We start from the raw sequence: 11556 nt of genomic DNA, 5'->3' as shown, positions 1-11556 counted from the left end.
CAGATATACAGGGGATTCCAAGGCGAAGATTGCACGTTTGATCCGTGGCTCTTGTCTAAAAGATTTGATGCGATCGATCGTAGGATTAACATAATTAAACTTTGCATAACCGTCTAAAGATTGCCGCATTACGAATTCGAAGTGTGAATATGCGAATAAGTGGCACGATTAATTGATGCATCGCAGCATCACGGTCGCGATGCAGCTACGGATTTAACACGAACACTACACGATCGAACGGCTTTTCATTGTTTAACTCACAAATATTCTGTTTTAATCCAATCTCTGATTTTCCAAATTATTACCGGTGAAAGCAGGTAGGTTCACATCACGGACGAAATCTCGTAATTTATTCTCTTAATAAACTCACGAATATTGAGGTTAAACGAGTTTCTCGCGTATATCAATACGACGCACGGTAACAAGCGCCAAGCGATCGACCACGAACAATCGAAATTCCGGTTACGACGCTTCGTCTTTACTAGCTGATCTTGGAGACTCGCTATTGCGCATAGACTATAAACGAATATAAAGGAAACTCACTACGAGTACAGCTTGTTAATAGTGCCGTTGTTCTCCGTTTGAATAACCGATCCATGATCAATTAATTATTTAATAATTAATTTCTATGGCTATGGGCCCATCTGGGATACAGTGGTACAATTTAAAATAATGTAATTTACAAATTCCATTATTTTACATTGTATCATGTTGAATGTATGCAATGCACATACGGGCACCAATTGAGTATCAAAATTTCGATCAAATAATTTAATTTGAGAGGATTGTTTCGATCGTTAGGTGCCAGTAATCAGTAATTTTATACCGATAAGAATGGGTAGTACGAGGTGTGACACTATGGAAAAAGTAGTTTATGAATGAAAAAGTAATGAATTCCTGCGCGTTTGATTTACAACTGCTCTACTTTGATTCGAACGAATTAGTAGATACGCCGGTAATTTTTCGTAGCAAGAAGGAACTTTTCAATATGATAATGTTGCACACTTTATACAGTAAGGGAATAAAAATCTAACTATCATATTACAACGCTTCGTTGATAGTGGTACAAGTCAAGTAAACGTAAATCATCATGGTTCAATGCTCGAGACTGACCGGGGTCGCCAAAGCATTTTGCTTTAGCTCCGCTTGACAGCGATTGGCATCTATAATTCTCGGCAGCGCGGCAAAAAAGTCACGGAATGCGTTTGATTCGAGCCCGTTTGAACGCGTTTCAGGAAACGTGAGCTAGTCCTTTCCACCGTGACGATTATATCGATTCGTTCGTTCTTACCGAAGTTATTCGAGTAATTGGGTCATTCCGCGCGACAATCGGATATTTTTTTGGATGTAAGATCTCGGATTTAGCTGAAACTTAGATGCGTCGTAGTCTTTTTAAACAATTTTGATAATTGCTCTTTGAAATAGAGGCCAAATTATGCAAATGGGGCTGGAAAATGAATTTGTTGTAATAAAAAGAAAGAAGAGAAGAACAAAGAAAAATTGTACAAGTAAATGTTATTTTGTTTGTTACGAGCTATTCAAATGATAAAAAAATATTACTACCTAGTATTAAAAAAAATCTTGGAGACCTCCTTTTCCCTCCTAAACACTTGTTAGCCTTCGTGAGGACGGACAGTAACGAAGAACTGGAAAAATGATCACAGAAGCAATTCCATCCGATCTCCGTTTTTGATGGTCCTCTGGTCACCACTATTTGGTCCTGGTAGTTTGACATAAAAATAGGTCGGGGTTTAGTAGATGCGATCACTTTGGTCAATAATAAACAACGATCGAAAATATATGTTTTAAACAAATAGTGAATAGACAAGTTTGTGAATTAGTCCGTTTTCACTATAAAGTATCATCGTATCAACAGAATAAAAATAATAGCAAAATCGCAAATTATATTAAGAACGAAAAAGGGACGTGATGCAGAATGATGTTGAAATTTGAAAGAACTTTAATTGTAGGTCACTTTACAAGATTTAAGAATAAAAGTTTCATTTCATAAAATACAGTTTAAGAGTGCAGAAACCCTTTTGTTTAAATTTGCGGTTCCGTATTAGTGGTTAATACACATTCGTAATAGTACAACCCTTGTAGTATTTTTATTTTATTTATAATGGATACATACGCGTAGAAACGGAATAACTCTGAATAAAATAGGATCGATCGCAAAGCGATTTAACGGCGTGAGCAACTTTGCAGCGGAAACGTCATCAACGATGGTATACATTTTATTAATTACTTTTATATGTACACGTGGTCATATTATACATGACTTGCCGATACAGTTGCCAGAGTATTCTAGAGGAAACGATCGACGTAGTTACGAATTCTTTTAAAAATAACTGTATACGCAGCACAGCCCAATAGACGAAGATCTCTAAAAAGTAAATGGAGCTTTTTTCGTTTCCTACCTCCATTATTATTTATATTTGATCATCTTTAATATTTCACGAAACCTTGATGATTCGTTTAATAATAATTTGTAATTCGAATTTTTTTATCGTTTCGATCAGGGTTTCCGGGAAGTCTGATAATGAAATTAGCATCGACGAATTTCCGATGAATGGGGCGATCCGTTTCCGAAGGAAAGTATTTCTATTTAAGAACGAAATTAGATATAACTCAACCGTTTTTGCATTATTAAAGACGTCAAGGTCACTTGTTGCACATGCGGTTACATCTATAGCAAATATCTTGATCGCTGTTGCAACGGCAGTAAATCTAGCTACGATTAGCGCAGAGTATAGCGCGGAGCCGGATACGACGCGACGCGACGCGTCATACGCGGTTACTATTTCCTTGATCGATCTTACCGAGATCCAAGGCGTCAGGTACCTGCAATCCGTCGTACAACCTTCGACAAGATATCGTCGCGAATCGATTTATTTTCTTAATTGCGGTGGCATCAGATTTGTAGGTGTTGGGGTTGGACTGCTGCTACAGGATCTGCTCAACGCCCTGTGAGGCTCGACGGTGAGGAAACTTCTGTCGGTCGTTGGGGGCGCGGAGATGACTTCCGGTTCAGCCGGACTGGGGCATCGCCTTTGGGCGCTGGTCGACAGGGTGCTTCTAGATAACGTTTGCAATGGTATCTGATAGATCCTTATCGGCTTCCAATCGTTCTGGCTGTCTGTGAAAGGAAAGGATACTCGTTTCGAAGAGTCGTGTTTCTTTACAAGCAGCGTTGCGTGAATTACGAAATCGGCCAGGTTACAGAAATAGAAATAGGAAAATTATGATTTCTCTTCAACGAGTGTACATACTTTGCGGGTTAGATCGAGAGGACGAAGACTGTGCGAAAGGAGGCGGACTGGAAACCGGTTCTTCTTTGTCCAAAGGTTTCGCGTCGAGTCGAATTCTTTCGCATTTCCCCGGCAGGAACTCCGGGGCCGTTGTCGTGAAGTAAATGTCCTGCTTCGACGTGATCAGGTTCAGATTTGGCATAGCCATCGTGTGTACCAGATTTCCGTTGATTATTAACCGAATCTCCATGGTGTCGTTGGTAAAGGCAATCACATAAGGGAAGGCACAAGCTAAAAATTCAGTTTAGGTCTGGGTTAGGTACTAGAACCTCCAGAATCGTAAACTATTTATCAGTATAAAATATTGCAATATTTACTTGGAGGAACAAAATAAAAGTAATAATCATAGACATTTGTCAGCTTACAATGAATTAATATGTATTGCATAATCGGTTAGAAAGTGAATTTGGTATAGCTTTCCACTGTGCGTAGGTATGCAAAGGTACAGAATTAAATTATATTAGTTGAAGTTTCGAATCCATCATTACACGCGCTTGTAACATTTAAATATTTAACTAATAACTTTTTGAAAGACAATAATGTGAAAATAAAAAAAAATGTCCTGCGTTTTGGACCATCTATGGCTAATATAAATACAGTTGACACGGGTCTATATCTAGTGTCCCATACCAATTTTATCGACCCCCTTTTTGTCAGAAGCGCCAAGAGTAGATGAAAGCTGCTTTACCTATCGCTGCTGGCACGGAATTCCAGTTGAAATCGAACTCTGTCGGTACGGTACTCTCCTCCGCCAGCTTTTGAAAATGGCACGTGTCTAGAGGCGAGATATACGCGTTAAAAGCTGTCGGATCGAAAAAAAACATTCAAAGGAACGCGCTACTAACTATTGTAACAAAGTAGCAATTCTGGCTCTTCGTCTTCGCAAAGATCCAAAGCTGCTACCAAGTGCGGCTTTGGTGTCCCTTCGATATGAAGAATCCTCGTACTTCCAGTCGCGGAGATTAGTTCAAAATGATGCCGAACACCACAGCAAAGCGTCCATTCGTTTATCGAGTCCGTGCTTTCGATTATCGTCAGCATCGACGGAGCTTCGCTGGCACTGAATTCCTTTAACGTGAGAAAACCGTCGACCGTGTCCGTGTCGGCCGCGGCACACCACGCGGTCCAAGCAGTGCTGTGTTTCCATTGAAGAACCGTCAAACGTCGACCAACCGCTACGCACTGCAACAAATTCGAACGATGATACGGAGCACACGTAGCTCGAGCAAAAGAGTAGAGTAGTGTAGTCAACGTACCATGCGCAGATGAGAACCACCAGGCATGGTGGTGGTGTACAAATGGCAGCCCCGTGTTCTCGGTAGCTTTCTTTCCTTTATGTGGGCTCGTCCTCTAACGGCCAGTGGACGTACGCGAAGACGGCCCTGCGGGCGAATTACAGGCTTAAATTTTGCAGTGGCCCTAGTAAAATTGTCGCAATCGGTATCCTCGTTCTCCTCGACGTCGTCGTCCGCCTCGTCTTCGTCCCCGTTGTCCTCGCAATCCAGATCGTCCTCGTGTTCGTTCAGTACCTCCGTAGATCTGTTGCTCGTGTTGCTCTCGTACTCTCTTAAACGGAACACGTAGACGTTGCTCTCTTTACCTTTGTCACCGGCGCGAAACAACAATATGCCGTGTTGTTCCACCACGGTTAGCTGCTTGATCTGCACGGACTCGTCGAAAATCAGTCTGTGCGACAGATTGTCTGGAACGGTAAGCGGATCGCGTAACGGTGTTCATTTCCTTTTCTTGACACGAAGGCATCGACGGTCGCAAATATTCTCTTACCTTCTATTAGAAATGTCCCGTTCTCGGTAGCAAGAATCACCTTGTTGTCCAACCAAACGTCCCCGCAGACGACTTCGTGGGGGAAGTCCGGATATATGCATCTTGGTTCCCATGGTCTAGGCTTCAAAGGACCGGCTGTAGCCAATGAAGTTGGCGCGAGCCCACGCACGATCGCTTCTAATTTTAAGGCCTGGCCGACGCGCACCATCTCCACGGCACGCGTTTCCTCGTGACGTCGACCTGGAGCCTCCACCACATCCGACAAAGCTCGTCGGTTTAACATACTCTGTGGAAATTCGATCGAATTCTTTTCCACGGGGGAGTGGGGAACGCCATGCCAATACACAACCGAAGCTAACTTTTAGACTTTTAACTCTGACTGGAATTAAAACGGTTTTTTCTCCCTGCTAAGGAAACTTTGGAGCCGGACAGGCACGCTCTCTAGATAAACTTACGTTGCTCTTACTCTCCTGCGTGTGTTCTTGATACATATCGCGCAGGAGAGCATCCAGCGTTCTCTCCCGTTTCCGTGAAAACGTTGGAGTGTTGAATGTGGCCTTCTCGCCGTTAATCAGCTTAACAAGGAGAAATTCCCTTAGGGTGTACGGGTCCTCGAACACAGGTGGACAGGGTAGACTGGGTCCAAATAAAGGAACGCTTTCGTCGCAATAAATAGCCACGCGCCAACCTTTGCCGTTCTCTTCAGTCGATACCACAGCAAATACGTCTGCAATAACACACAAAACCAAACCAGGCTTTTTTAAAAGCCAAAGTGTATTCGCATTTTAACGCTTGCTAGGGTAAAGTATTATTCTGAATGCCCCGTACAAATGTTGAAACAACTCACGTGTAAATTGGCTCCTAATGCAATTTGGGTTGAAAACGTCTATAGCTTCAGGATCGTCGGTATAAACGATATTAACGATGTCGTTGCCGATATGACGCTTTCTCTCCAGCTGTTGCGGGTTGTCTTTTGAATAAGGAAGCATCGTGCTCACATGATACATAACTTCGTGTCCCGCATACACCGTATAGTAACTTTCTTTTCCGGTCATGTCACCTAAACATTTTTGTCGAAAAAAATGATGCACGAAAATCGGCGGAAATGGGAATATTTTACTTTTATTTAAAAGCTGCTACAAATATACCGAAGCAATAAATACTAAGAAAATAATTTTTTAATATTTGCTATATTTTTTCTGTTATAGAAAAGCACCTTTAACGTCCAGGCCACCCCGGTATTTGTCCCAATTCTTCAGTTGTATTCTCTCGCCCAGTATCTCGAGGAAATTTTGGAAACTTGGACTACCCTCTTCTGTAAAAGGACGTTCACATATTACCGAAAATATTTACGCAAAAGTTTAAGCTTTAATCGATTTACCATTAGACAGCATTTCGTCGTCGGTTGTTTGTCCTTTCTTCGCGTATATTACGCCAAATTTGAAGTTTACCGAGCCCTCTTGCTCTTCCAACAGCAGTAAATCCTACAACGCGAAAGTTTCTACATAGATCCTGATCATTTTTACGCTTGAACGGACGTTCGGAACTTACTTTTTGTATCTCCGGCGTGAAAATTTCGCGCGGTGCTTTGTCGAGCTTCTCCAGCCCGAAGAAGTTACTGAAATTTGAATTGCCGGTCACGAATCATATTAAGCTACTGACTTTCGATCCAAGACACGAGGATATTTACCTCAGGATTTGCCTGATCGTTAGCGTCTTGTTTGCGGAGTACGGCAGTGATATCTTCTGGGCGCCCTAAATTGCGTGCTCTTTTATTTATTCTACTTTAAGCCGCCATAATTGATTTTCATTAAAGGGTGTATAAAAGTAAGATAAACATAGCATGAAATTATTTTCAATCGATTAAGAAATTCGAGAAAACCCAAGTGAATGTCTTTTTTAATAGGACTTTTAATAGAATGGAGGGTTAACAAAAAATTTATATATCAAGGATTAGAGAATTCCACTAGGCGAAATGTAGAAAACTCACAGTTTTTCTCCAGAAAATCACTCTGTAATGCGGCACACTTTGGTCACCGACTTCGCTCGTTGCAACCGATAAGAACAAAGGGTTCCTTTCTTGATCCACAGCAACGTAATTCTGGTGTACTGGGGGCAAGGGTCAAGTAAATTTATATAAAAATATATGATTCGTCGCTCTTGTTATCGAACGACCTACTCAGACCTACGTTGAAAATCGTTAAAAATGTTAGTGTGCGTTTTACTCACGTTTTCCGAGAAAGTACTTGAAGTACCAACGCGTTTGGTACTCGGGATTTTCCAATATCGGTGTACTCGGCGAACCGAACATCTGAACAAGTTGAAAATCAATTCGATATGATCTAACTTAATGGAGAACGAAACAGCAAAAACGTAAAGTTGGAAAGAGTCAAACATACAACATGGTAAAATATACAGTATTCGGCCACCCCTGGGAAAAATTTTAATGAGAGATTCTAGAAACCAAAATAAGACGAAAATCAAGAATACCAATTTGTTGATTGAGGCTTCGTTAAAAAGTTATTAACGTTTAAAGTTTCCTCTGTAGAACGGCGATCTGCGAACAGCTGCGTACGCGTGACAGTGATTCTCACTCACAAAACTGTAAAACTGTCGATACGTCACTAAGTAGAGTCTCTCTTGCCGAGTGAGAACCACTATCGCGCGCACGCAGCTGTACGCAGGTTGCCTATCTACAGGCGCAACTTTAAACGTTAATAACTTGTTAACGAAGCCTCAATCAACAAATTGGTATTCTTCATTTTCGTCTTATTTTGGTCTCTAGAATCTACCATTAAAATTTTTCCCTGGGATGGCCGAACACCCTGTATAGAAAGATGCAACGTATCTGAATTTTTTATTGATACATTCCGCCCTACTGTTTCAATGTTTTTAAATTCGGTGTAACAATTGCTGTACTTTCTACATACTAAACGATACAGGCAACAACAGATGGCATGCAAAGAGACGTAATTACATGTTTCTTACTTCTTCTTTCTCGCCTGGAGAATCGCCATTCTCGACCCGAAATCGTCTCCCATTATCCGAGCCATCTTGCTCGATCTGCGGCAGCTAAAAAACGATTTCGAAGCGATACATTAGAAGCCGTCGAAATCGTGTCTTTCGAGAGGCCGTGTTCCAGTTTCAGAGTGGCTACGTTTACGCACAGATAGCCGGAAAAACGAACCCTCTTTCGCGACCCGTTTTCACCACTCTTTGGTAATTAACTTTTATTGTTCCTCGCTTCTGTATCCGTTTTTCTCGATGATACAGTTCGTTGGAGCTCAGTTTTTTGCAAACTTTGATTTTATGCGATATAAATAATCGTATTTTTAACGTACACCCATTTGCTATTATTGTAATTTTAATTTTGGCGCACTTTGCATATTCTTCGTACATATGTACATATATGATAACGATATGTATGTATATACAATTCAAATTCTTTAAACAATTTGTAAAAATGTAATATTAATATTTATCAAATACACTTACCATTTCCACGCTGCCATAATATCGCCTGGAAAGAACTCCTCGTCTGGAAATTGTGTCCGTGGTAGATCTGGAACATCGTACAAATTCGAGGATCGAAGACAATAAAATATAAAATACTGTATTTTTTTCCGAGCTTCCGCCAATGAATGCCTTGTCTTCTTTTTATCACAGGAATATCTAGGTTAACGAGGACTTGGACGATCTGGAGATTTTTTTATCAATTGTGAATGTGTTAAGCTTTGGATTTATACAAAAATTCACACACTGATCGTTCTTTTCTTCCAGAATAATTTCTTTGTGGCAAATATCTATGCCTAGTCTATTCTCTGAAAACTGTACTTTCCTAAAGTATAAAATCCCTATTTTTAACGGAAATTAATTTGATCCAATCACCAGTTTGAGTAGGTAGGAAAATTTTTTTACCCGTAAGCTGGCGCCTCTGGCGGATAAATTTCTCAATTAATAGGCACAATTTTTAATCGCTCGTTGTAAAGAGGACAATGTCATACAATTGGCGGGAAGACATGTGCAAGAGTTGTGATTACCATTTTTTATATTTATAATTAAAATAAATTATAATTGGCCAAATGAATATTATATAATTATTCGTACGTTAATGAAATAGTTTTAAAGTTGTGAGCATTGTACGAAAAGAAGCCCAGAGCGATTACAATTGTGTGCATTAGTTCCAGACTTTGGCCGCTGGGCGCTAGCAGCGTTACTTAACAGCTGGAGAAAGCTGGTTTTATTTGGGCAGTGATTATCGGCGATCTTTTTACTTTTCTACGATGGAAAACCTCTGAAATAGAAGACGATGAGACATGCACGCGTAACAACATACGAGATTTCCATTTAGCAACGAGCATTGTGGCGTGGTAAGTGCTTTGTTCTCGTGTTTCTTTCTGGTTCGTGTGCAATGCTAGTAGACGCGTCGCGAGCGATGATCGTCCGGTGTAGGAAGCTTACGTCGACCAAATGCCAAATCGATCAACGAATTGGAAATTCGCATAAGATATCGCGATGAACAACAGCAGTTACGTAAAGTCGCAGGACCACGTGCAAGAAATAACGAGAAGAATCGCGTATTGTCGCCGATTGAGTAGGGGGATTGTCGTCGCATTCAGTGTGAATTGCATAGCGTTTACAAATATCGAATCTGTCGCCGGAAACCGTAAAACACACTTACGTATGTATCGAGAATTAAGCGCCATTCGGAATCGGGACCAAGTTAGAACCGAATTAGAACAATGGCGTCGGAAAATCGTATCGCGTTCATCAAACCCCGGGAAGAAGACGCGTGATCTTTGTAACGTAAGTATGTACTTCGTAGGAAGCAATACGAATGAGAGTTTATGATGTAACATATTTCTGCATACAATAAAGGAAATATAATACAGTGCCTAACAGGCAAAGTGGCGCTCGAGTCGGTTTACCGACCAACCCTCGTACTTTGTTCATACCACCTTTCCCACTCTTACTTTTTTAACCTATCCTCACTTTTCCTTTTCGAAATTTATAGGACAGAAACAAGAAACCTGACATTCATCAGTTGTAAAGCGAGTTTATTCCGGCTGGAAAATAAGCAATTATCGTAACGGAAAAAAGGTGTTAAGCATCGAGCAACTTGTTGAATATGACGTCATCGAGAGAACCCTACATCGATAGAAATCGATACACATTGGAATTATGGAGAACCAATCGTGTAAATGAATTCTGAAGAAACGTTTGTTACGAGATATACAAAGGAGTCCCAGCTAGAACGTGACAATTCTTAACATTTTACTGCAAGTCAAGGGTACAAGCTTACGTCTTGTACGCATACACGAAGAGATGGGTTGTTTCATTTGCAACGGTTCTTGTGACGGAATCTACGACAGGAATATGCATATACGTGAGTAGTTTTCTAGTACATATTTTTTAGAATACATGAACCTTGATCCGCGGAGGCAGAATAGCAAATGTTCTACTCTGTCACTTTGAAGTTAAATAATATCAAGCAACGTACACGTGATGACTGGCCCGTCGATGCAGATGTCTCAATTGCGACGATGGCAGCGCGGACACGCAAACTGATCTGGATCTATTTCTCTGGATCATCTCTTGACCGACGGGCAACGTTTCCTCTTCGCTGTCGCTTTCTGTCAACGAGTTCCCATTTCCAGTGCTCTCTCTTCTTCCTTTGCTTCGTTTGCACTTCTCTGTAGAGCCGGTCGTCGATGAGGTCGAGGTCGCCGTAGAGGGGACCGGTGACACGCTTGTAGACGACGAGCCACTCGTCAGTGAAACTCCTCGCAACCGGGAGACCAATTTTATGTCCAAACACAACATCTTTGCGTAGTCACCGTACGAGCGTTGTTTTTCGCGTTTCAGATCGCTCTCTGGGACTTTAAATACACGACAACATTTCTTTTCAACGAGTTTGGTACCCTGCACGCGCACCACAGCCAGTTGATACGAGTCGCAGATATTTGGCCGTGAAATTTGGTCACCGACGACGAAACTATTTTACGACGTCGCTTATTCGGCAGTTGCATGTTCGAATAATGGTACTACAATATAAATTTTTCTTTAAATACCGAGTTGGAAACGGGACATTTGCTACCATTCTAAATTGCTTTACTTAAAATATCGAATAAGCCTTACAGAGTTGGATTGAAAAAACTACCATTTCCTTGCCAGCGAAAGGGAAAACACGATAGTAAAGAAAATGCTGTTATTGTAGTAGATGAGTTATGAATATAGTAAAATAAGATTTACCAAAGGAAGAACATATACAGAAAAAGCAACGTTATGTTTAATGAATTGACATTTCGCAACGTCAACGTGGAATACAGAATGCACAGATGTTTCTCAGTCGTTTCGTCCGTGAATGCTAAATGTATTACCATTTCATATTCAATACCTGAATAAGTAAAGAATATATTAGTAGCTTTCAAGTATTCAGCACACTTTCATCTAGATAACG

The 11556-nt window shown here is 40.9% G+C and overlaps 1 protein-coding gene across 3 annotated transcripts in view; it reads right to left on the bottom strand.

Annotated features, from left to right (window-relative positions):
- Positions 1 to 1937: 1937 nt before the first annotated feature.
- The window catches only part of LOC143351648 (GTPase-activating Rap/Ran-GAP domain-like protein 3), a 17079-nt gene continuing 7460 nt past the window's right edge, over positions 1938 to 11556 (bottom strand). The window contains exons 1-17 of one of the 3 annotated variants that reach the window (XM_076783436.1): positions 10597 to 10967; positions 8592 to 8658; positions 8085 to 8168; positions 7326 to 7407; positions 7087 to 7205; positions 6787 to 6851; positions 6648 to 6714; positions 6478 to 6580; positions 6313 to 6411; positions 5944 to 6156; positions 5552 to 5823; positions 5097 to 5382; positions 4568 to 5013; positions 4157 to 4493; positions 4000 to 4086; positions 3273 to 3542; positions 1938 to 3139 (exon numbers count right to left, since the gene is read on the bottom strand). In XM_076783436.1, the coding sequence (XP_076639551.1) occupies positions 2892 to 3139; positions 3273 to 3542; positions 4000 to 4086; positions 4157 to 4493; positions 4568 to 5013; positions 5097 to 5382; positions 5552 to 5823; positions 5944 to 6156; positions 6313 to 6411; positions 6478 to 6580; positions 6648 to 6714; positions 6787 to 6851; positions 7087 to 7205; positions 7326 to 7407; positions 8085 to 8168; positions 8592 to 8658; positions 10597 to 10919 (3168 nt within the window). In that variant the 5' untranslated portion in view covers positions 10920 to 10967 and the 3' untranslated portion in view covers positions 1938 to 2891. Of the gene's footprint in view, positions 3140 to 3272; positions 3543 to 3999; positions 4087 to 4156; positions 4494 to 4567; positions 5014 to 5096; positions 5383 to 5551; positions 5824 to 5943; positions 6157 to 6312; positions 6412 to 6477; positions 6581 to 6647; positions 6715 to 6786; positions 6852 to 7086; positions 7206 to 7325; positions 7408 to 8084; positions 8169 to 8591; positions 8659 to 10596; positions 10968 to 11556 lie in introns of those variants that run through there. The other 2 variants (XM_076783435.1, XM_076783434.1) reach the window with 2 other exon arrangements.

Source organism: Colletes latitarsis, chromosome 2 (assembly GCF_051014445.1).
Source record: "Colletes latitarsis isolate SP2378_abdomen chromosome 2, iyColLati1, whole genome shotgun sequence".
Lineage (NCBI taxonomy): Eukaryota > Metazoa > Arthropoda > Insecta > Hymenoptera > Colletidae > Colletes > Colletes latitarsis.
Note: the sequence above shows the minus strand (reverse complement) of the source record. Positions and strands in the feature narration are given on the sequence as shown.